The sequence below is a fragment of the Macaca nemestrina genome, chromosome 12 (genome assembly GCF_043159975.1).
Source record: "Macaca nemestrina isolate mMacNem1 chromosome 12, mMacNem.hap1, whole genome shotgun sequence".
NCBI classification, from domain to species: domain Eukaryota; kingdom Metazoa; phylum Chordata; class Mammalia; order Primates; family Cercopithecidae; genus Macaca; species Macaca nemestrina.
The window spans coordinates 111,995,969-112,020,291 of NC_092136.1; the positions used below are offsets into that span (position 1 = coordinate 111,995,969).

General features: G+C 43.0%; 2 protein-coding genes and 1 long non-coding RNA gene across 4 annotated transcripts; 2 read left to right on the plus strand and 1 right to left on the minus strand.

The window, feature by feature from the left end:
- Positions 1–85: 85 nt before the first annotated feature.
- LOC105493612 (translocase of inner mitochondrial membrane 8 homolog B) lies at positions 86–1,702 on the minus strand. The gene is made up of 2 exons (XM_011761405.3): positions 1,573–1,702; positions 86–403 (listed from the first exon to the last, which is right to left on the minus strand). The coding sequence occupies exons 1-2, from the start codon at positions 1,654–1,656 to the stop codon at positions 236–238; spliced, it is 252 nt and encodes an 83-aa protein (XP_011759707.1). The 5' UTR covers positions 1,657–1,702; the 3' UTR covers positions 86–235.
- Positions 1,698–11,334, plus strand: LOC105493610 (succinate dehydrogenase complex subunit D). 2 transcript variants are annotated; one of them, XM_011761403.2, is made up of 4 exons: positions 1,698–1,893; positions 2,751–2,867; positions 3,756–3,900; positions 10,338–11,334. In XM_011761403.2, the coding sequence occupies exons 1-4, from the start codon at positions 1,842–1,844 to the stop codon at positions 10,501–10,503; spliced, it is 480 nt and encodes a 159-aa protein (XP_011759705.2). In that variant the 5' UTR covers positions 1,698–1,841; the 3' UTR covers positions 10,504–11,334. The 2 variants fall into 2 exon arrangements, with proteins under 2 accessions (XP_011759705.2, XP_011759706.1); XM_011761404.3 differs by lacking the exon at positions 3,756–3,900.
- A 1,806-nt stretch (positions 11,335–13,140) lies between these two features.
- On the plus strand, positions 13,141–21,315 carry LOC139357588 (uncharacterized). The gene is made up of 3 exons (XR_011611056.1): positions 13,141–13,975; positions 14,436–14,474; positions 18,725–21,315. It is a non-coding gene; the product is annotated as an uncharacterized lncRNA (long non-coding RNA).
- The last annotated feature ends 3,008 nt before the right edge of the window (positions 21,316–24,323 follow it).

Consider the following 24,323-nt stretch of genomic DNA (forward strand, 5'->3'; position numbering starts at 1 on the left):
GAAGAGTTGGAGAATTCACACTTATTGAGTAACTGACGTTATAACAACCTGGAATTTCTGAATTCCAAATAAATAAATTTCACTCTTTGAACATTTCATCTTTTACTTTTTAGCACCAACAGACTTGATAACAGCCTGATGCTGATCTGACAATGGGTTGACAGCCTTCCCCCACAGGCCCTTAAGTCTGCTTAATAACAAGTCCTTTGCTTCTGTCATTCTCCTGGGGGATGGCCTACTGCCCTCCTTTCTGTACAATCTGGGCAAACCGACTGGTGATGGCAAGAGTGGTGTCAATGAAGCGGTCTACACAGCTGGAGAGACAATTTTCAGTGCGAGAGTCTAGGCGATTCCCTGGCTTCTCCACACATTTATCCCAACATAACTCCATGAAGTGATGCACCTAAAAGGAAAGAAAAAGAGTAACCATTTGGGTCTGCAGATAGGCCTAACTCTTGTTTATTAACTTCTCACTTTTTGACACCTGACAAAACCATTCTTTAAATCAACCACGGAGTCACTTTAGGCTCTTCTCTTTCTTCATTTCCTAATTAGTCACCAATATTGATCCAGATCCTCGTCCCTACAGATTGTACATTCTCAGGTAGGACTAATAACCTTTTATATTCCGCAAAGTAGCTAGCACCAGTGTGAACAAACTAGGGAACCAATTAATTTCCCCAAAGTATTGCACTCATTCCAAACCTATCCCCTAGACAAGGTAATTCTTCCATTAACCTTTTGGGGGTTATGGATCCACTCCCCAGAAGAATGCACATACAGGCACAGAAATTATGTGCACTTTCATTTGCATGTTCAGGGCCCAAAGATTTCTAGCCAGGGTTCTTGCTGGTTATCCTCCAAGCACCCTCTTCCTCCCACCCAAAAGGAAAAAAAATAACCCAAGAGCTTACTATTTGTGAGGCTGGTTACTAAGAAATCAGTTCTCTCTAAGGTCCTCAAGGATAGCTGTCATCACCTCCCATTTAAGAGGCGTGATTACGTAGTCCAAGGTCATGTAGCCAGCAAGTCAGGCCGGGTTAGAACCATGCCCAAAGGGCTCCAAACCCTTGTTCTAATCCATACTCTACAGCGACTACTTCAGAGTCCACCTTCCTCCAATAATGTTCTAGTCGTTTTCAAATACATTCGCATACGGTCCTCATAATTCAGTGAGGCAGTGGGGTGACGGCGAAACCAAAACCCACAGTGGATTAGTATCTTTTCTACGGGCACGTGGCCTGCAAGGAGCAGGGGGAGGATGAGAACCCAGATCTTTTGAATGCCAGCCCAGTCATATCGCCGGCTAACTAGGCTCTCGTACCCTTGCGTCGCCCAAATCTTCTTCCCTGCTTTACACCTTTTCTTTTCTCCACGCTACGCTTACATAGCCGGCAGCTGAGCACTACCAGTCACCAGGGACAGGAGAGCCATGACTTGTCTTTTGTGAGGGGAATGGGATGCAGCCGGGATCGAGCACCAGTGAGCCGCCAGTGTACAGACCTGCGAGCGTGCCCAGGACCAGCAAGGAAGGTGAAACTTCCTTTCCCTTCACCCTCCCCGCCCCCGCACCTGTGCAGTAAACTGCGCCTTCTGCTGTTCGGCGGCCACCAGGCGCTGCAACTCAGCTTCATCAGCTTCACCCAGCTCGGCCATTGTTCGCCTCAGGCTCGCCACTTTCCGACAACAGTGTTTGCGCAAGCGCGACGGGTGTGCCCCGCCTATCGACTTCCGGTTCTCTCAGCATTTTCCTCCTCCCTGTTTTCTTTCGTCATCGTGGGTGGGAATTGTCGCCTAAGTGCTTCCGGGTTGGTGGATGACCTTGAGCCCTCAGGAACGAGATGGCGGTTGTCTGGAGGCTGAGTGCCCTTTGCGGTGCCCAAGGAGGCCGAGGTGAGGGGTCTTCGCACCCTGAGGTACTTAGCACAGCCTCCAGCCAGGGAAGGGGATGAAAGTGAGGACTCATCTGCCGGGTGGGAGGTCTCTTGAGGAGAAGAAAATCCCGAAATCACAGCAATGACCACTGTAGTTACTTGCTGTGAGCTGAGTTGACGGAATAATCAGGAAGAGCGCTCGCTCTGGAAGTTGCAGTCCTGATGAGGCTAATCCACATAGGAGTTCTGTTTTCTCCCCGTTTACTGTCCCTAGAATGCTCCCCACTGGCTCCCACCCTGAATCGGGAAAGAGGGTTAGGCGCTTGCCCGTTTCTTCTGGAGTTGGTGTGTTTGGGTGTGGGAGTGGACGAGGGGATCAGTTCGAAAATCATTTAACCTGGGTATTTGTTCTACCGCAGGCACTGTAGTAATGCTAGGATACAAATGTAAAGGAAAACGTAGTTCCCGCCCTCAAAGAACTTTCACTCTGATGAGGAAAACACTGTCGTAGTAGTCCAGGCAAGATGGGGTCCTGAACTAGGAAAGTAGCACAAAGAAAAGAAGATTGTTTCAAGAAATGTTAAAGAGATAATGCCAATAGGATTTGGCGATTGAATTTAGGGGAAACGTCTCTCATGACTTCCAGATTACTGAGTTAGGTTAAAGAATGCCTGAGGTGTCATTAAATAAAGTAGGGAACATCTGCATGTTCCCTAGTCTAACTTCAGAGTAACCCCAGTGAAATAGGTGCTATCATCATTTTACAGATGAGATGTTATTCCCTATTTAGGGTTAAGTAGCTTACCTATGGTCCTTTAGAAAGTTTTCAGTCCTGTTAAAGGAGGCGTTCTTATGATCATCCTACTCTTTCCTCAGCTCTGTTGCTGCGAACCCCAGTGGTCAGACCTGCTCATATCTCAGCATTTCTTCAGGACCGACCTATCCCAGAATGGCGTGGAGTGCAGCACATTCACTTGTCACCCAGGCACCATTGTATGTTCTCTCCATTGCTGCTGCTTTCTGGGCTCTAGCCATCTTTACCTTCACTAATTGTCATGCCTTGAGCAGGACTTCCTACCTGTAGGGGGGACTCTTGTGTCCAACTCTGTCAAATGAAGACCTAGTTTACACCTTTGGGCAGACTAGTGCCATTATGGTTGAATGATGCCATTTATAATCATAGAAGACCTTCTAGCCTAAGTCTTTAAAATTTTTTTCTTTTTTTTTTTTGAGACAGAGTCTCGCTGTGTTGTGCAGGCTGGAGTGCAGTGGCATGATCTTGGCTCACTGCAACCTCCGCCTTCTGAGTTCAAGCGATTCTTCTGCCGCTGCGTCCCGAGTAGCTGGGATTACAGGTGCCCACCACCACGCCCAGCTAAGTTTTGTACTTTTAGTAGAGATGGGTTTCACCATGTTGGCCCGGCTGGTCTCAAACTCCTGACTTCCTCAAACTCCTGACCTCAGGTGATCTGCCCACCTCGGCCTCCCAAAGTGCTGGGATTGCAGTTGTGAGCCACCCACTCCCGGCCCACTAACTTACATTCATAAGGTAATTTGTTCACTTCACTGAACCAAGACGGCCTTAATTCTGTAGCAATAGAGCAATTCTGTATTTTATCCATCTTCTTGGATCTGTCTTCTAATCAATATGTAGGCATTGCGATACCCTTTTGCTAAAATACTTCAAAAAACAGAGATAAAGACTTCAAAAAACAAAGATAGCTTCTCTCTTAACTACTATTTTAATATTTTACTTCCTTTGTACTCAGAGTTATATCCTATATGTATACGGTCTGTCAGTTTGGGTTACTGTGTGGCATATGTTGAACATGAAAGATGTGTTTCTCACATCGACTTTTATGAATCTGGTCCTTTCTGTAGCTGGTTCCAAGGCTGCGTCTCTCCACTGGACTAGCGAGAGGGTTGTCAGTGTTTTGCTCCTGGGTCTGCTTCCGGCTGCTTATTTGAATCCTTGCTCTGCGGTGGACTATTCCCTGGCTGCAGCCCTCACTCTTCATGGTCACTGGCAAGTATAGCAATTCCAAGTATAGTTGTCTGCTCAGTTTGTTTGCTGTGAGCTTGTCTTACGTATTATATATGAGAGAGAAGTTAATTGAAATGCTCTAAATTTGTTGAAAACTTTAAAATATATATAAAATATGTATATGCCTAGATTTATATATCCACCTGCCTATTCAATGTCTTTCAATTCGATTTCCATATATAATAACATTTTGAATGTAGCTTGTCAAACTGAGTTTCTGATCTCCCCTAATCTGTTCCTCCTGCACTCTTGTCCATCTGAATTAATGGCATTTCCAGTTTTCTGTTTGTTCAAGTCTAAACCTGGTAAGCTTCAAACTTGGTCATTATCCTTGACTCTAGTAGTAGTCTCCTAACTGGTCCCCATTTGTGTCCATTCCCAACACAGCAGACCCAGTGATCCTGTTAAAATGTTAAGTCAGAATAAGACATTCCTCTTCTCAAAACCCTATTTTTTCTGTTCATGTTATTCAAAGTCAGAATTCTTAGAGTTGTCTGTGGACTCTACATGATTGAACCTCCCTGTTTCTTCCCTCAGTTTTAGCTGCGCTCTCTCTCTCATTCACACGGGCTTCCTTGAGATTCCTTGAACATGCCAGGGACATTCTAGGTCTCAGGGCTTCTCTTACTGCTTCTGCCTGAAACTCTTTTTCTAGCTATACACTTGGCTTGTTCCTTCATCTCCTTCAGGTCCTGAATGTCATTCTCTCAACAAAGCCTTCCCTAACCACTTATTCAAAATTGCAGTTTCTGTCCTACCATTCCTTATCTCTCTTGCTTGTTTTATTTTTCTCAATAGCACTTACTACCTTCTAATATACTACATCATCTGTTTATTATTTTGTATAGTAATTGCTTCTTTGCATTTTGTTTTATCACCCAAATGTATGTCCCTAAATAGTATAGTTTATTCTTGCCTCTTAAAAAAAAAGATACATGTGGGTGGGTTATTTTGTTGTTTTTACTGTGTGTGTTTGCTGTTGTGCCTCTAGAACATAGAACTACTGTCTGGTACCTGACATATAGCACTCAGTAAATACTTGCTGAATGAATGAGTATACAGCGTCTGTTTGTTTGTTTATTTATTTATTTATTTTTGAGACAAAGTCTCGCTCTGTCACCCAGGCTGGAGTGCAGTGGCATGATCTCGGCTCACCACAACCTCCGTCTCCCAGGTTCAAGCGATTCTCCCTGCCTTAGCCTCCCAAGTAGCTGGGATTACAGGCGCGTGCCACCAGACCCAGCTAATTTTTTTGTATTTTTAGTAGAGATGGGGTTTCGCCATGTTGGCCAGGCTGGTCTGGAACGCCTGACCTCAGGTGATCTACCTGCCTCGTCCTCCCAAAGTGCTTGGATTACAGGCATGAGCCACCGAGCCCAGCCTATTTATTTATTTATTTTTTGAGACAGGGTCTCCCTTTGTCATCCAGGCTGCAGTGCAGTGGCATGATCTCGGCTTACTGCAACCTCTTCCTCCTGCTTCAAGTGATTCTCCTGCCACAGCCTCCTGAATAGCTGGGATTACAGGCACACACTACCACACCCAGCTAATTTTTGTATTTTTAGTAGAAATGGGGTTTTGCCATGTTGGCCAGGCTCGTCTTGAATTCCTGACCTCAAGTAATCCACCTGCTTCAGCCTCCTAAAGTGTTGAGATTACAGGTGTGAGCCACCACGTCTGGCCCAGCTTTTGTTTATTTTATCTGGTATAGTTTGTATGACTTTTTGTGTTATTGAACCTTCTAAAATGAGGGTAAACAACTCAAGGTTGGGTTCCTTGAGTTGTTCTTTTTAAGTTTTGCAGGAACAATATGTTGTCATTGTGGGCAGTATGGAGGCGCTTTCAGATTGTTGAAAGTACTGGAAGTACTTTGGAGAGTGTCTTAACCAACTCTTTTATTTTACAAATGTGGCAACTAAGACCCAGGGAGGTTAAGTGACTTGTCAGAATCATTTTCTTTTTTTTTTTTTTTTGAGACAGAGTCTTGCTCTGTTGCCCAGGCTGGAGTGCAGTGGCCGGATCTCAGCTCACTGCAAGCTCTGCCTCCTGGGTTTACGCCATTCTCCTGCCTCAGCCTCCCAAGTAGCTGGGACTACAGGCGCCTGCCACCTCGCCTAGCTAGTTTTTTGTATTTTTTTAGTAGAGACGGGGTTTCACCGTGTTAGCCAGGATGGTCTCGATCTCCTGACCTCGTGATCCGCCCATCTTGGCCTCCCAAAGTGCTGGGATTACAGGCTTGAGCCACTGCGCCAGGCCTAGAATCATTTTCTAGCTAGTGTTAAAGGTTTTTTTTTTGTTGTTGTTTTTTTTGTTTTTTTTTTTTGAGACAGAGTCTCACTCTCACCCAGGCTGGAGTGCAGTGGTGCGATCTTGGCTCACTGCAACCTCTGCCTCCTGGGTTCAAGCAATTCTCATGCCTCAGCCTCCCAAGTAGCTGGGATTACAGGCACGTACCAACATACGTAGCTCGGTTTTATATTTTTGGTCGAGACGGTTTCACCATGTTGGCCAGACTGGTCTTGGACTCCTGACCTCAAGTGATCCTCCCACCTTGACTTCCCAAAGTGCTGGGATTATAGGCATGAACTGCTGTGCCCAGCCTAAAGGGGTTTTAATTATCTAGTTTTGTAGGACTAGTTAGGAGAATTTGTTGTTGATGTTGTTTTTTAACCACATAGACCTTTCCAAATAAAAGATGCCAGTTGCATATGAAATATTAGATCACAAGTATAGTAAGTAATATTTCTCTAACATGTGATCCATCTTGAAGGAGCTGTCTATAATTGTGCTCCACTTCCTCAACACTGAGTCTTTTTTAACCTGTATTAATTAGGGTCTTATCCCAGCTATGTAACATAGGTTATTCTTACCAAGGGCACTGAAGGCCTTCATCTTTCCAAATCCGGTTGTCTATTCTCTGTCCTCCACTTGCTTGAAGTCTCAGCAGCCTTCAACTCAATTAATTCTCCCCGTAAGTCACTTTTCTTTGGCTTTCCAGATGCATAGAAGTCTCCTCTGCCAGATCCTTCTCCTCGTCTGACCTCGAGATGACAAAATCTTCAGGGCTGAGTCATGGCCTTCTTAATTTCTCCATCTGTACCCTCTTTCTAGGTGAGCTCAGATCTGACCTGTTTTTCTGAGCTGCAGACTTATTTATCTCATTGTCTAATTGACATCCACTTGGATGTCTGATAGTTATCCCAGATCTAACATTGGCCAAATCACTCTTTTTTTCCCCCAAATCTCCCTTGATTTCTCCTTTAAAGCCCCCTTCTCAGTTAAAGCTATGCTCAAGCTAAAATTCTTAGGAGTCATTCTACATACTTCTTTTTGTTCTTACCCCACATCTATTCCCTAAGTTCTGTTCTTTCTTTAAAAAATAGTCTGAATCGGCCAGGTGCGGTGGCTCATGCCTGTAATCCTAGCACTTTGGGAGGCCAAGGCGGGTGGATCACACGAGGTCAGGAATTCGAGACCAGCCTGGCCAGTATGGTGAAACCCTGTCTCTACTAATAATACAAAAATTAAGCTGGGCGTGGTGGCACCTGCCTTGTAGTCCCAGCTACTCGGGAGACTGAGGCAGAAGAATCACTGGAACCCAGGAGGCGGAGGTTGCAGTGAGCCGAAATTGCGCCACTGCATTCCAGCCTGGGCAACAGAGTGAGACTCTGTCTCAAAAAAACAAAAAAACAAAACTCTGAATCAGGGTGCGGGGGAAGGGGATGGAGAGCATTAGGATAAATACCTATTGCATGCAGAGCTTAAAACCTAGATGACACGTTGATAGGTGCAGCAAACCACCATGGCACATGTGTACCTGTGTAACAAACCTGCACGTTCAGCACATGTATCCAAGAACTTAAAGTAAAAGGGGGAAAAAAAAAAGAAAATAGACATTATTACAAAAAAAAAAAATAGTCTGAATTGTCACTTTACACCCTGTCACCAGCCTAGGTTAAGCCAACAGTCTCACCTAGGCTACTTCAGTTGCCTTCTAACTAGTTTCCTGTTCACCTGTTACTCTGGTCCCCCACCCACACTGTTTATTCATCATACTACAGCAATAGTGACCTTTTAAAACGTAAAATTATATTCCTCCAAAGTAGATATACAGATGGCCAATAAGCACATGAGAAATTGCTCAGCATCATTTGTCATTAGAGAAATGCAAATCAAAACCACAATGAGATACCACCTCACACCCCATTAGTATGGCTGTAATAAAAGATGGACAGTTGTAAGTGGTGCTGAGGACTTGGAAAATTGGAACCCTCATGGTTCTGTTGGGAATATAAAACGTTTCAGTCACTTTGGAAAACATTCTGGCAGTTACAACACAAAGTTAACCTTAGAGTTACCATAGACTTGGCAATCTACTTTTAGGTGTATACCCAAGAGAATTGAAAACGTGTCCACACAAAGAACTTGTATAGGAATGTTCAGAGCAGCATTATTTATAATAGCCAAAGAGTGGAAACAATCCAAATGTCTGTCAGTGGATGAATAGCTAAACAAAATATGGTGTATTCATACAATAGAATATTATTCAGCCATACAAAGGAATGATGTATTGATAAATGCTATGACATGGATGAACATTGAAAATATTATGCTAAGTTGACACAAAGGCCATATATTGTATGGCTTTTTCTTTTCTTTTTTTTTTTTTTTGAGATGGAGTTTTCCTCTTATCATTCAGGCTGGAGTGCAATGGTGTGATCTTGGCTTGGCACGAACCTGCAGTCTTGGTTCACCGCAACCTCTGCCTCTCGGGTTTAAGTGATTCTTCTGCCTCAGCCTCCCAGGTAGCTGGGGTTACAGGCATGCGCCACCACGCCCGGCTAATTTCGTATTTTTTTGTAGAGACAGGGTTTTTCCTTGTTGGTCATGCTGGTCTCGAACTCCCAACCTCAGGTGATCCGCCTGCCTCACCCTCCCAAAGTGCTGGGATTACAGGTGTGAGCCACCACGCCCAGCCGTGTATGGGTTCTTTTACATGAAATGTCCAGAATAGGCAAATCCATAGAGACAGAAAGTAAATTTGTAGTTGGGCAGTGGGCTAATAGGTAGAGGGTTTCTTTTTGGGGTAATGAGAATGTTCTGAAATTAAATAATGATGATTGCACAACTCAATATACTAAAAAACCACTGGATTGTATACTAAAAAGGGTGAATTTTTTATGGCATTTGACTTAGATTTCAATAAAACTGTTACAGAAATGGTAAAATTAGGTCACTCCTTACCTACGTCACTCCTTGCTTAAAACATATCAGTGGTTTCCTATTATATTTCATATAAAATTCAGATTCCTTATCATGACCTTCAAGACCCTATGCAACTGGCCTCTGCCTTCCTCTGATCTCTGCTTCACCCGTGTGCTCCAGCCACACAAATCTTACTATTCATTAGAGATGCCACTTTTGTTTGGGTGTTCTCATTCATGCCTTCCTTTCTAAAGTGTTTCTTCATAGCATATATATGTTTATTTTTTCCTTCTCTTTCACTAGCAAATTCCATAAAGGCAGGGATGCTATCTCACTTACTATACTCCCAACATTTATGACAGATTCTGGCACATAATATCTACTTAATAAATTCTTTTTGAATTAATTAAAAATACTGTAGGGTTTTAGTTATTTTTAGTTATTGAGGTGAGAGGATCACTTGCAGCCAAGAGTTCAAGACCAGCCTGGGCATCATAGTAAGACCGCATCTCTAAAGAAAGAAAAAACAGACCAGGAGCGGTGGCTCATGCCTGTAATCCCAACACTTTGGGAGGCTGAGGCGGGGGAATCACAAGGTCAGGAGTTCCAGACCAGCCTGGCCAATATGGTGAAACCCTGTCTCTACTAAAAATACAAAAATTAGCTGGGCGTGGTGGTGGGTGCCTGTAGTCCCAGCTACTTGGGAGGCTGAGGCAGGAGAATCGCTTGAACCCGGGAGGCAGAGGTTGCTGTGAGCCAAGATCGTGCCACTGCACTCCAGCCTGGGCGACAGAGTGAAACTCTGTCTCAAAAAATAAATAAATAAATAAATAACAATTAGCCGGGCATGGAGTCCCAGCTACTTGGCAGGCTGAGGCGGGAGGATCACTTGAGCTCAGGAGTTCGAGGCTGTAGTGAGCTATGATCAGGCCACTGCACTCTAGCATGGGCAACAGAGTAAGACTTTGTCTCTAAAAAAAAGATTCACTAGAAATAGACTTACTGACATACACACACAAAAGGCTATACAGAATCCCCTAAAGAAGCAAACAGTGCACTGGAGTGGCAGATGGATGGCAGTGACAGTGGAGTGGCAAATGGAGACGTTGCATTTGAACTTGACAGATTGTTTTTTTGCAGCCAAGTTATCTGTGTAGTCTCCTAATTTCACTGTGATTTTTCATTGATGTTATGATTTTTTTCTTTTTCTTTAGGGGCCTTGGACAAGTTGTTACTGACTATGTTCATGGGGATGCCTCGCAGAAAGCTGCCAAGGCAGGGCTTTTGGCACTTTCAGCTTTAACCTTTGCTGGGCTTTGCTATTTCAACTATCACGACGTGGGCATCTGCAAAGCTGTTGCCATGCTGTGGAAGCTCTGACCTTTTTGACTTCATACTTTGAAGAATTGATGTATGCCTCTTTGCCTCTGCTTTGTCATGCCATTCAGCTCACAATAAGGAAGAAATAACAGATAAGTCCATTTGTGGACAGCCTTTTTCTCTTAATAATCTTAATCTTAAGATTATTTTCAGAATTTAATCTTTGAGGAAAAGGTTTAAGGAATTGTGTCTAAGAAATTGTGACACTGAGTTCTGTATTCTGGTGAGTTAATGGGGTTGCCTCCCAGCTTCTCATAAGACTCACAGTATAACTAAACATGATATATGAGCTTTTGCCTTTTAATTTATCAATCTCTTGAAGATAATCCAGCTTTATTACTATTAGTATATGATCAAACTTCCATATTTGCCCTGGCAATAATGGACAAAGGGAAATACTCTTAATTCATGAATAAAAACTTTGCAGAAAATTAGACAGTGTTTAATTTTTGAAAACTTCCCTCTCTAGTCAGTAGATACCACCTACTGATGGTTACGTATACTAGGGAAATCTTAAAATTAGGAAATGCTGACCTCTCACATTATAAATTTCTAAATCCTAGGAAGAAATGCTTGGAGTGCTTCTGAATATAGAGGAGTTCCATTTTAGGGCAAGTTTCCTCTTGTAGATGTATCAAAATATTTCCAATTCTAAACTGAGATTTAATTCTCAAATGTGTTCTACTTGTTCTAAAACAAATATAAAACTCTTAAGTAATAAATTGTTATTTTCGCACAATGGGAATCTCTAATGTGAAAATGTATTCTATGAAGATAATTTTTTTTAAAATAAAATGTTGTATAATAAAAATGTCTTCTCCGCTTTTATAAGTTAGCTATCAGTAGTTTTATTCATTAGAATTTGGTGTCTGTTGCATCCACAGCATGATTACAAAATTGTGTGTTTAAATTTCCTTCTGGGTAGCTTAGCAGTTAGGTAAATCAGACACAAAGTACTGGAAAACAAAAAGGACTTACATGTAATAGGCAGAAATATACCAAGTATAAGTAGTTTGGTATAAATAGAGTATAAGATTTAGTATTTAAGTAGGAATAAGAACTATGTCCAGATTATGGTGTTCTGTGAGTACCAGCCTTTGGAATTCAGATTATATTCTATGTGTATTTAGTCTGGTCTAAGAGTTGAGTGTAAGGCCTGATGCTTTCTTCTAGCAATATGGAGTAACTGGGACTGAGCACATTTCACTCACCAAGGACCTTAATGGGAAGCTGAGGCAAAGGAAGCGTATGTGTTCATGAATGTGTACTAGAGGTTAAAGACATGCTCTCCTTAATGTGCCTGTGGTCTTGTAGGAGACTCAAGTGAGTGTGCATTAGGGTGTAGGAAGAGGTGATTAATTCTGTTTTGGGGTGGGTAAAAGGTTTCAAAAGGGGGTGATGCCTGAATAGCAGTGGCACACCAACAGATGGTGGTGGGACCAGTCCACCCTGGTGGGAGAGAATATGTAAACAATATTGACATTGTTTAGAATTACTGGTGCTTGATGATGAGAAAAAACAAATTAACTAAAAGTCAATTTTATTGTTTTAAAATTCTTTCTAGACAATGGATTCCCTCCCTACCTTGTAGTGTCATTCCTTCCCCCACCCCCGCCAGCCCTCAGTATACCGCTGCTGTAGAGTGGAGTGATGAAATGGAATCTTCCATAAAGTCAAAATGGGGATGGCAGTGACTCTGGATAATATGGGAATCCTGTAGCTATCTCCAATACCATCAGATCTAATACCATCAGATCCTAGATATAGAAGGCTATCTAGTACTAATAAGCTTCATTAGATGGTGAAGGGAGAAGTTGGAGTGGAGGCTGGTTCGGCACTGCCTGCCCCATGTCCCAGCTGGTTTGGTCATTAGGATGGAGCTGAGCTGCCTTTGGGAAACCAGTAGGTTGCTATGAGCTGCTGGAAAATGAGGCAAGATTCCAGAATCTTGTGGCTCATGCCTGTAATCCCAGCACTTTGGAAGGCTGAGGCAGTAGGATTGCTTGAGGCCAGGAGTTTAAAACCAGCATGGGCAATATAGCAAGATCCTATCTCTACAAAAATACAATAAGACAAAAAAAAGATTAGCCAGGCATTAGCAGTGGCATGTGCCTGTAGTTCTAGCTACTTGGGAGGCCGAGGTGGGAGAACTGTTTGAGCCCAGGAGTTTGAGGTTACAATGAGCTATGATCACACCACTGTACTCCAGCTTAGGTGACAGTGAGACCTTGTCTCTTAAAAAAAAAAAAAAAAAAAAAAAAAAAAAAAAAAGGTCAAGGGCTAACAGCAATAGCAGTTTCTTTTTTTTTTTATTTTATTTTATTTTATTTTATTTTTTTTTATTTTATTTTTTTTTAGAGACGGAGTCTTGCTCTGTAGCCCGGGATGGAGTGCAGTGGCCGGATCTCAGCTCACTGCAAGCTCCGCCTCCCGAGTTTGCGCCATTCTCCTGCCTCAGCCTCCTGAGTAGCTGGGACTACAGGCGCCCGCCACCTCGCCCGGCTAGTTTTTGTATTTTTTAGTAGAGACGGGGTTTCACCGTGTTAGCCAGGATGGTCTCGATCTCCTGACCTCGTGATCCGCCCGTCTCGGCCTCCCAAAGTGCTGGGATTACAGGCTTGAGCCACCGCGCCCGGCCTATTTTATTTTTTATTTTTTTTTTTTTTGAGACGGAGTCTCGCTCTGTCGCCCAGCCCAGGCTGGAGTGCAGTGGCGCGATCTCGGCTCACTGCAAGCTCCACCTCCCGGGTTCACGCCATTCTCCTGCCTCAGCCTCCCGAGTAGCTGGGACTACAGGCGCCCACAGCCGCGCCCGGCTAATTTTTTGTATTTTTAGTAGAGACGGGGTTTCACCGTGGTCTCGATCTCCTGACCTTGTGATCCGCCCGCCTCAGCCTCCCAAAGTGCTGGGATTACAGGCGTGAGCCACCGCGCCCGGCCAGCAATAGCAGTTTCTGATGGTAAGCAGGACATGATCAGAACTGTGCTTTAGAAATAATTTAGGTGTGGGTTAATAAGCTAGAGGCAGAAGGACATGTGAGGGGATAGAGAAAGAATAAAGGGCCTGAACTTTGAGAGTAGCAGTGGAGGTAGGAGTCAATCTCCAAAGGTATTGTAGAAGTCAAAAACGTTCATTCATTTGGTAGATACTAAGTACCTCATGTTATCAGCACTGTGCCAGGTACTGTGGATAAAGATAAAATTTTACCTGTCTTTGAAGGGAATTCATAGTCTAATTGGGGCAACAGTAGAATGACTGCAATACGGTGTAGTAAGTGCAGTAATGGTGAAGTACATCATGTGCTGTGATGTAACAAAGGGTGCAGTAAGGATTTGCCTGCAAGTTTCCTGGAAGAGAAGATTTGTAACCTGGGTTTTGAAGATAAGGAGCTGACAGTGGCCAGGAAAGCTGGGGTGAGGTGTAGGGTTGACTGGAGGATGGCAGATCAAGCAAAGGATGATACGTAATTTGGTATGACCCAGCAGAGGGAGGGACTGATTGTAGAGGATCTTGTATGCCATCATAAGTAATTGAAACTTTATTTTTATTTTTATTTTTTATTTTTTGAGACAGGGTCTGGCTCTGTGGCCCAGGCTGGAATGTAGTGGCGTGATCTTGGCTCACTGCAACCTCTGTCTCCTGTACTCAAGACATCCTTCCACTTCAGCCTCTTGAGTAGCTGGAACTACAGGCACATGCCACCATCCCTGGCTAATTTTTATGTTTTTTGTAGAGATGGGGGTCTTGCTCTGTTGCCCAGGCTGGTCTCGAACTCCTGGCCTCAAGTGATTCACCCACCTCGGCCTCCCAAAGGGCTGGGATTTCAGGCATGAGCCACTGTGCCAGGCCTGAGACTTTATCTTGACAGCAATAAGGCGTCACTGAAGACTTAATTATGCAAACAGCATGATCCGATTTTTATTTTAAATAGGTTTTGCTGACAGCTATATAAAGAATGGATTTGCGGGAGGTAAGCATGGAAACAGATTATTTTAGTGACCCAGAAAAGAAATAATGAATTGTGAAGGCAATTGTAGGTAGAATGAAGGAGAGAACAAATGTAAGAGATATTTAGAACTTAGAATCAATGAAAGTTATACTAAGATGTGAAAGTCTGAGGGAGAAAGGAGCCTTTGCTCAATTTTTTGTTGTAAATAGGTGGATGGGAAGTAGTGCCATTAAAGAAAAATGTTGAAGGAAAATTAGATACGGTAGTGGAATCAGTAACTACTGAAGTTTTGGATTTGTGAGACAGCTAGGAAGAGATAGAATTTGTAGACTTCTATTTTTTTGGCAATATGGCAGACTCAATTTTAGAAAGTATTTACTTTCTAAAATTATATATAATAATATAATATGAAGCCTATTAGAATGTTAAATAAGAACATCTTTAAAAATATTTCATTTATTTATTTGGGACGGAGTTTCGCTCTTGTTGCCCAGGCTGGAGTGCAATGGCGTGATCTCGGCTCACTGTAACCTCCGCTTCCCGGGTTCAAGCGGTTCTCCTACCTCAGCCTCCCAAGTAGCTGGGATTACAGGTGCCCACAACCACACCCAGCTAATTTTTGTATTTTTAGTAGAGATGGGATTTCAGCTATGTTGGCCAGGCTGGTCTCAAACTCCCAACCTCAGGTGATCCGCCCACCGTGGCCTCCCAAAGTGCTGGGATTAGAGGCCACCACACCCAGCCAAAATGTATTATTTAGTTTGCAAAAAGAAATCCTCTGGAGCCTTACTAAAGTAAGTCTACAGTTAAGGAGGTAAGCAAGGGCTTAGGGTATCAGTTACCCCGAGAGCATCTACTAAGCCCAGGTGACCCAGAGTTCTAGTCGTCGTCTTCTTCTTAATATACATATATTTTTTGAGACAGAGTCTCGCTCTGTCGCCCAGGGTGGGGTGCAATGGTGCGATCTCGGCTCAATGCAACCTCTGCCTCCCAGGTTCACGCCATTCTCCCACCTCAGCCTCTGGAGTAGCTGGTACTACAGGCGCCCGCCACCATGCCCGGCTAATTTTGTTTTTGTATTTTTAGTAGAGATGGGGTTTCACCATGTTGGCCAGGATGGTCTTGACCTCCTGACCTCATGATCTGCCCGCCTCGGCCTCCCAAAGTGCTGGGATTACAGGCGTGAGCCACTGTGCCCAGCACTTATTATTATTCTTATTATTTTGAGACAGAATCACGCTCTATTGTCCAGGTTGGAGTGCAGTGGCATGATCAAACTCACTGCAGCCTTGATCTCCTGTACTCAAGTGATCCACCTAAGCCTCCTGAGAGTAGCTGGGATTACAGATTTGTACCACCATGCCTGGCTAATTTTTTTGATTTTTAGTAGAGATGAGGTCTCACTGTGTTGCCCAGGCTGGTCTCAAACTCCTGAGCTCAAGTAATCCACCTGCCTTTGCCTCCCAAAGTGCTTGCATTATATGCCTGACCCACTGTGCCCAGCCAGATTCTAGTTTTAAGAAGGTGGCACATAGGCCAGGAGCAAAGCTTTGGGCTCAAACCAGGGAGTTAGAATGAAGATTCCCCTAAACCAGGAACCATAAAGAGTTTTACTCTCAGAGAAAGGGTGAATTAGAAAAAATGATATTTTGCCGGGCGCAGTGGCTCACACCTGTAAATCCCAGCATTTCGGGAGGCCGAGGTGGGCGGATCACCTGAGGTCGGGAGTTTGAGACCATCCTGACCAACATAGAGAAAGCCCGTCTCTACTAAAAAAAAGAAAAAAAGAAAAAAGAAAAAAATTAGGCCGGGCGCGGTGGCTCAAGCCTGTAATCCCAGCACTTTGGGAGGCCGAGGCGGGCGGATCACAAGGTCAGGAGATCGAGACCACAGTGAAACCCTGTCTCTACTAAAAATACAAAAAATTAGCCGGGCGCGGTGGCGGGCGCCTGTAGTCCCAGCTACTCAGGAGGCTGAGGCAGGAGAATGGCGGGAACCCGGGAGGCGGAGCTTGCAGTGAGCCGAGATGGCTCCACTGCACTCCAGCCTGGGTAACAGCGTGAGACTCCGTCTCAAAAAAAAAAAAAAGAAAGAAAAAAAGAAAAAAATTAGCCAGGCGTGGTGGGTGCCTGTAGTCCCAGCTACTCGGGAGGCTGAGGCAGGAGAATCGCTCGAACCTGGGAGGCAGAGGTTGCACCATTGCACTCCAGCCTGGGCAACAAGAGTGAAACTCCATACCCCGCAAAAAGAAAAACTGATATTTACCTGAAAAAGGAGAGAGCAGAGCAGTGTGTTTATCTTGCCTTGGCTCAGGTTGGAGGAAAGAGTCTCTTCTGAGAATATGTGGCTAAAAGCCAGTCCTCATGCCAGTTTGGAGTCTGAGTTCAAGTTATCTGCATATCTAAAAAGGTTACATGCTGCAAATTTAACTTTGACCTAGGTTTGTAGGTCATGGAAGTCAGCACAAATCCTCACCAGAGAGAGAATGGTTACCCCAACACACGCTTCAAAAATCCCCATGAAGTTCCAGTGAACGTGAACTGTCAGCAAAAATCACAGCATAGGAACGTCCTGAACAAGAGTCAGCACAAACAAACAGAACCATACCCACAAAGAATTCAGACCTGGGAATTTTCAGATACACATTATAAACATAAGATGATATATAAGTCTAAATATAAGTCCGTTTTCTGATCAGAGATCAGAAAGTCTTTGGAGAGAGTGGTATACACTTGATGTTATCGCCTCAATCCATAGAATCTTAGAAATTAGATATCTACTTAGGAGAGGTTTCTCCTCTGGACACCTGATAATGAGTGTCAGTGGGGCTGAATGTTCAGTTTCTGAGGCCTAAGCACCACTGTGAAGCATGTATCCATGGCTGTGGGCCTAGAGCTTCAGAACTTTGTCTATGAGCTTAAAATACCCCAAATGGTCATTTCCAACGTGGTTCTAAGTCTAACTTTCATCAGTGTCTCTTTTTAAACTAGTCTTCCAGGCCAGGTGCGGTGGCTCATGCCTGTAATCCCAGAACGTTGGGAGGCCAAGGTAGGCAGAACACTTGAGGTCAGGAATTCGAGACCAGCCTGGCCAATATGGTGAAACCCTGTCTCTACCAAAAAATACAAAAATTAGCCCGGTGTGGTGGCATGCGCCTGTGTAGGCCTAGCTACTTGGGAGACTGACATGGGACAATTGCTTGAACCCAGGAAGCGGAGGTTGCAGTGAGCTGAGATTGAGCCACTACACTCCAGCTTGGGTGACAGAGACAGACCCTGTCTCAAAAATATAAATATAGGGCCTGGCGCAGTGACTCACACCTGTAATCCCAGCACTTTGGGAAGCCGAGATGGGCATATCATGAGGTCAGGAGTTCAAGACCAGCCTGGCCAATATGGTGAAATCCTGTCTCTACTAAAAATACAAAAATTAGCCGGGTGTGTTGGCACACGCCTGTAGTCCCAGTTACTCAAGAGACTGAGGCAGGAGAATTGCTTGAATCCGGGAGGTGGAGGTTGCGGTGAGCCGAAATGCGCCACTGCACTCCAGCCTGGGCTATAGAGCAAGACTCTGTCTCAAAACAAAACAAAACAAAACAAACAAAACAACAACAAAGAAAAACAAACCAAAACGAAACAAAATAAAAAACAAAGAAAAAGCTCTAGTCTACCAGAAACATTATAAACTATTATTTAAAAGTTTTTTTTTTTTTTTTTTTGAGATGGAGTCTCCAACTCCTGACCTCAGGTGATCCACCCACCTCAGCCTCCCAAAGTGCTGGGATTACAGGTGTCAGTCACTGTGCCCGACTTACATTTAGTCTTCTTGATCAAGAGTATTTCTCTATCTGTTTTAGGGTTCTTTTATTTTTTTCTAAATGGTTTTATCATTTTTCTCTGAGTGACTCTTTTATTACTAAATTAGGTTATTTCCAATATGATCTTTCTATTATAAATGGGATTTAAAAAATTATGTTTTCTAACTTATATCACTTATATATTGAAGTAAAATTTTTTTTTCGTTGTATGTAATATTTTGCAATTTTGCAGAATTTACTTCTTTGTTGATAAATCTTTAGTCTCAAAAACTTTTATTATATACAAGCCAGGTATGGTAGCTCATGCTTGTAATCCTAGCACTTTATATATATATATATTAGAGAGAGAGAGAGAGAGACAGAGACAGAGAGAGAGAGAGAGAGAGAGAGAGACCTAGACCACAAGGGAAGATTTGGATAAATTAGTCCTGAAGTATCTCTTTCTTTCCACTAGGGGGAGAAGATTTCCTGCTTCTCATCCAGTCTCTTCTTCAACGGAGGCTGTACCCTTTTCCCCAACTCCAAAAAACGAAAAATCACACTTAAGAAAAATCACACTTACTACAGCTGATTTTTTTTCTTTTTTTTCTTTCTTTCAATCACATGAATTTCAAAAAACTATTGGAAGAACTGTCTAATTCTCACTTCTGTGTAAAAAAAAAAAAAAAAAGGAAAGGGAAAAAATTTTTTTAAATCAAAAAACTATTGGGCAAAAAGTTTGGGGAAACTAACCAGAATTCAAGTGTAACCATGGTGTGATTTAGATTTAGGGGAGAGAACAGGGAAAACCTTACTAGGGCTCCATTTTTAAAAAATCACAATTCCTCATGTAGTAGATTAGCTGAGACTAACAGAAAACCAGGAAATAGAAGGAAAAGGGAGATGCAGCTTCAGCAGAGCCTAAGTACACCAAGTGAAAAATGACTAGACACTGGGAATGAGGCTGGGACACATGCACACGACCCTGCCCTCCAGATAGAGATTTTATTTGTTTTGACTCACTGATTGAGACAGGGTCTTGCTCTGCCACCCAGGCTGGAGTGCAGTGGCACAATCATGACTCACTGTAACCTTGAACTCCTGGGTGCTGGTGATCCTCTTGACTCAGCCTCCCAAGTAGCTAGGGCTACAGGTGCACACCACCACACTGGGCTAATTTTTGTATTTTTTGTAGAAAGTGGATCTTGCTATGTTGCCCAGGCTGCAGATACAGATTTTAAAGGAAGATTCAACCATCTAGCTATCAGACAGAAAGCAGAACCAAAGGAAATCGTCACTCACTCTGCTTGATAACAAACACTGAATGTGAATAGCTAGCACCCTGTTCAAAATTGAGCATGGAAAAAAAGAAAAATCAATGTGGGATGTATTAAAAAAAAAACATATAAAACAAGTGAAAGAAAAAAGTATACCAGAGGTTCAGAAGTTTTGCATAGGTCTAAATGATTTTTTGTGGGAGCCAGAAAAAAGTTCTAGAAAATTGTTGGGTATCTTAAGTGGAAGTGAGGTAGGCATGAGCTCTATAACAGAAGAAGATGAATGTAGGCTGAGATGGAAGATAAACTAGATGTGATGAAAGAGGAAAAAGAAAAGGAAGGGTTGAAAGGAAATGAAAAACACAGGATAAGGAGTAAAAAAGCAAAATTAATTCTGTCGAAATAAAATTAGCAAAGGAAGACAAATGTAAATAAATTTCTCAGGCCAGGCATGGTGGCTTATGCCTGTAATCCCAGCACTTTGGGAGGTCAAGGCAGGCAGATCATCTGAGGTCAGGAGTTCAAGACCAGCCTGGCCAACATGGTGAAACCCCTATCTCTACTAAAAATACAAAAAATTAGCTGGGCATGGTGGGCACCCGTAATCCCAGCTACTTGGGAGGCTGGAGCAGGAGAATCACTTGAACCCGGGAGGTGGAGGTTGCAGTGAGTGGAGATCGCACCATTGCACTCCACCCTGAGCAACAGAGCAAAACTCCGTCTCAAAAAAATAAGTAAATAAAAATAATAAATAAATAAATTTCTCAGATGCAGAGGATAAAGACCAAAAAAAAAAAAAAATGCTTCCCAAAAGGCAAAGATGTATATTCAAAAACATTCATCAACATTGTTACTTCTGATAGAAAAGAAAATCGAATCAAGCTAAATGTGTAACTAGAGGACCAATTAAATAAATTGTGGGATATTCATATACATAAGGTAGGTTTCCTTTTGGCTACAAGCAGAAGAATACACACCCACTATCTTCCATTAAAAGAGCACTACCACAGAATCGCTCACAGAAAAAGATGTCTGGATAGGCAGGTCCAGTTTTGATGCAGCTGTTAAGGATGTCATCTCAGACTAAGGTTCTTTCTGCCTCTCTGTTCTCATCCTCAGCATATTGGCCTGTCACTTTTAGGCTTGTCAATTTGTGGTCACAGTATGGCTGGAATGGCTTCAAGTACCACATTCTCCTTTGATTGATTCAAAGGCAGGAAGCAGGGTTACAGGTAGGGCAGTAAAAGCCTTGGTCGTCAGAACATCTTTTTCATCATTCCCTGCAGACTTCTTTTTAGAGTTCATTGATCACAGCTGGCACTTTTGGCCACCTCTCTCTGTAAAGGCTAGGGAAAAGAGTGTCCGCTGTTCTCAGTCTCTGCGTTAATAAGGGAGAAAGGGGCTGGGGATGGCCTCTGGGTGGTCAACAATATAACATGAGTACTCCATTGCTATTAAAAATTATGTACATCAATCTTTGACTGCATCTCTAATTATTTCCTGAAGATAGAGTCTTGGATAGGAATTTCTAGGTAAATCATCATGAGCCTTTAAAAAGCCCTGGTTATGTCATGCAGTTGATTTCCAGAAAGCCGATACAATTAGATATGTGTCAATATGTGTATTGACATATCTCCTGATGCCCGCACCAGTACTGAGTGAAAAACTTTGCTGAGGGTTCCTGTGTATCTGAACTTAAAAGGAGCACATGCATAGAACAAAGAGCCAGCATTTGTTAAATAGCAAAGATAAGCTCATTGAAACTAAGATAAAACAGGCCAGGCACGGTGACTCACACCTGTAATCCCAGCACTTTGGGAGGCCAAGGTGGGTGGATCACTTGAGGCCAGGAGTTTGAGACCAGCCTGGCCAACACGGTGAAACCTTGTCTCTACTAAAAATACAAAAACTATCAAGGTGTGATGGTGCACACCTGTAGTCCCAGCTGCTCATAGGCTGAGGCAGGAGAATCGCTTGAACCTGGGAGGTGGAGGTTGCAGTGAGCTGAGATTGTGCCATTGCACTCCAGCCTAACCAATAGAGTGAGACTCTGTCTTTAAAAAAAAAAAGAAAAAAAAAAAAAAACCTAAGATAAAGTAAGAATGTTTCCTGTCCTCCCTCATTTCTGTTTAACAGAGACACTAACCATAGAATCATTGGATTTTTAAAAAATGAGGAACAAATATAGGGAAAAAATAACAATACAGCAGGATTTTTGGATGACATGATCATAATTAGACAATGCAAGTAAAAAAAAAAAACAAAAACCTAAAAATCTATTAGGGGAAATAAGAGGGGAGTGGAGAAATATAAGAAATGAGATAGGCAAAATGTTGATAATTTGTTGAAACTGGATGATGAGTATTTGTGTACCTTTTAAACTTTTTATAATAAAAGTTGTTTTTCCAATCTTATTGTATTGAAATATAAATAACATAAAATTTACCATCTTAGCCATTTTCTTTTTTTTTTTTTTTTTTTGAGACGGAGTCTCGCTGTGTCTCCCAGGCTGGAGTGCAGTGGCGCGATCTCGGCTCACTGCAAGCTCCGCCCCCTGGGTTCACGCCATTCTCCCGACTCAGCCTCCCAAGTAGCTGGGACTACAGGCGCCCGCTACCACGCCCGGCTAATTTTTTTTTTGTATTTTTAGTAGAGACGGGGTTTCACCGTGTTAGCCAGGATAGTCTCGATCTCCTGACCTCGTGATCCACCCGCCTCGGCCTCCCAAAGTGCTGGGATTACAGGCTTGAGCCACCGCGCCCGGCAAGCCATTTTCAAGGGTACAATGCAATGGTATTAAATACATTTATAATGCCATATGACCATTACCATCATCCAGCTCCAGAACTCTTCTCACTTTGCAAAACTGAAATGCTGTACCCATGAAACACTAACTCCCCATTTCCTCCTCCTTCTGGCCTCTGGCAAACACCATGCTACTTTATGTTTTTATCAATTTGACTATTCCAAGTACCTTATTTAAGTGGGATCTTACAGTATTTGTCTTTATGGGACTAGCTTCTTTCACTTAGCATAATAAATATGTTCATCATGTTGTAGTGTATGTCAGAATTTCCATCTGTATCGGTCCGTTTTCACGCTGCTGATAAAGACATACCTGAGACTGGACAATTTACAAAAGAAAGAGGCTTACTGGACTTACAGCTCCACATAGCTGGGGAGGCCTCATAATCACAGTGGAAGGCAAGGAGGAGCAAGTCACATCTCACATGGATGGCAGCAGGCAAAAAGAGCTTGTGCAGGGCAACGCCCGTTTTTAAAAGCATCAGATCTCATGAAACCCATTCACTATCATGAGAACAGCAGGAGAAAGACCCTCCCCCATAATCCAATCATCTGCCATGGGGTCCTTCTCACTACACGTGGGAATCATGGGAGCTACAAGATGAGATTTGGGTAGGGACACAGAGCCAAACCATCTCACCATCTGTTTGTTTGTTCGTTTGTTTTGTTTTGTTTTTTTTGAGACGGAGTCTTGCTCTGTCACCAAGCTGGAGTGCAGTGGTGTGATCTTGGCTCACTGCAACCTCTGCCTCCTGGGTGCAAGTGATTCTCCTGTCTCAGCCTCCCGAGTAGCTGGGACTATGGGCATGAGCCACCACGCCCAGCTAATTTTTGAATTTTTAGTAGAGACGGGGGTTTCACCGTGTTGGCCAGGATGGTCTTGATCTCTTGACCTCAGGTGATCCACCTGCCTTGGCCTCCCAAAGTGCTGGGATTATAGGCATGAGCCACCGCACCCAGCCTTTATTTTTATTTTATATATATATATATATATATATATATATATGTGTATATATATGTGTATATATATATATATATGTGTATATATATGTGTATATATATATGTGTGTGTGTGTATATATATGTGTGTATATATATATATGTGTATATATATATATATATATATATTTTTTTTTTTTTACCAACACAAATATTTTAAAAAACCACATACTTAAAAGGAAGTTCAATTCATATCTTTGGTGTCCTGAATAAAGGAGTGGCACTTTCTGTTGTCCACCAATTTTCCTGTTTCTAATCTGAATATTCTTTCCTAAAAAGATGGATACGGGCCGGGCATGGTGGCTCATGCCTGCAATCCTAGCACTTTGGGAGGCCAAGGTGGGCGGATCACTTGAGGTTAGGAGTTTGAAACCAGCCTGGCCAACATGGTGAAACCTCGTCTCTACTAAAAGTACAAAAAAAATTAGCTGGGCGTGGTGGTGGGCGCCTGTAATCCCAGTTACTTGGGAAGCTGAGGCAGGAGAATTGCTTGAACCTGGGAGGCAGAGGTTGCAGTGAGCTGAGATCACGCCGCTGCACTCCAGCCTGGGAAACAGAGAGAGACTCTGTCTCAAAAAAAAAAAAAAAAAAAAGATGGATGTGACCGATGGTTTAACATAGTATTAAAGTTGCCTCCTGGGCCATGACTCAGCTACATCGGTGGCCCTGCTAAATTTGTGGCCAGGGCACCTCCTCCCTTTCCCCTAAACTGGTTTCATCTCCCTCAAAGCTACTACTGAAGAATTAGGGGCTTATTTGGCATGGGTTTATTCCTTCTTGTGACTTAGAAGCTTGGAGAATTCATTACTTTTTAATTTAGTTTGTTTTATCTAACAAGTTTAGTAGATCAAAATATTCTTCTGGCCAGGTCAGGGTCTAACCACTGTAGGATATCTTCAACTCAGTGTACGTTTTAACCAAAACAGCATCTCAGCTAAACATGATCAATATGGGCCTCTATTGTATCTTTTTCCAAGGTAATATGATCCTGAC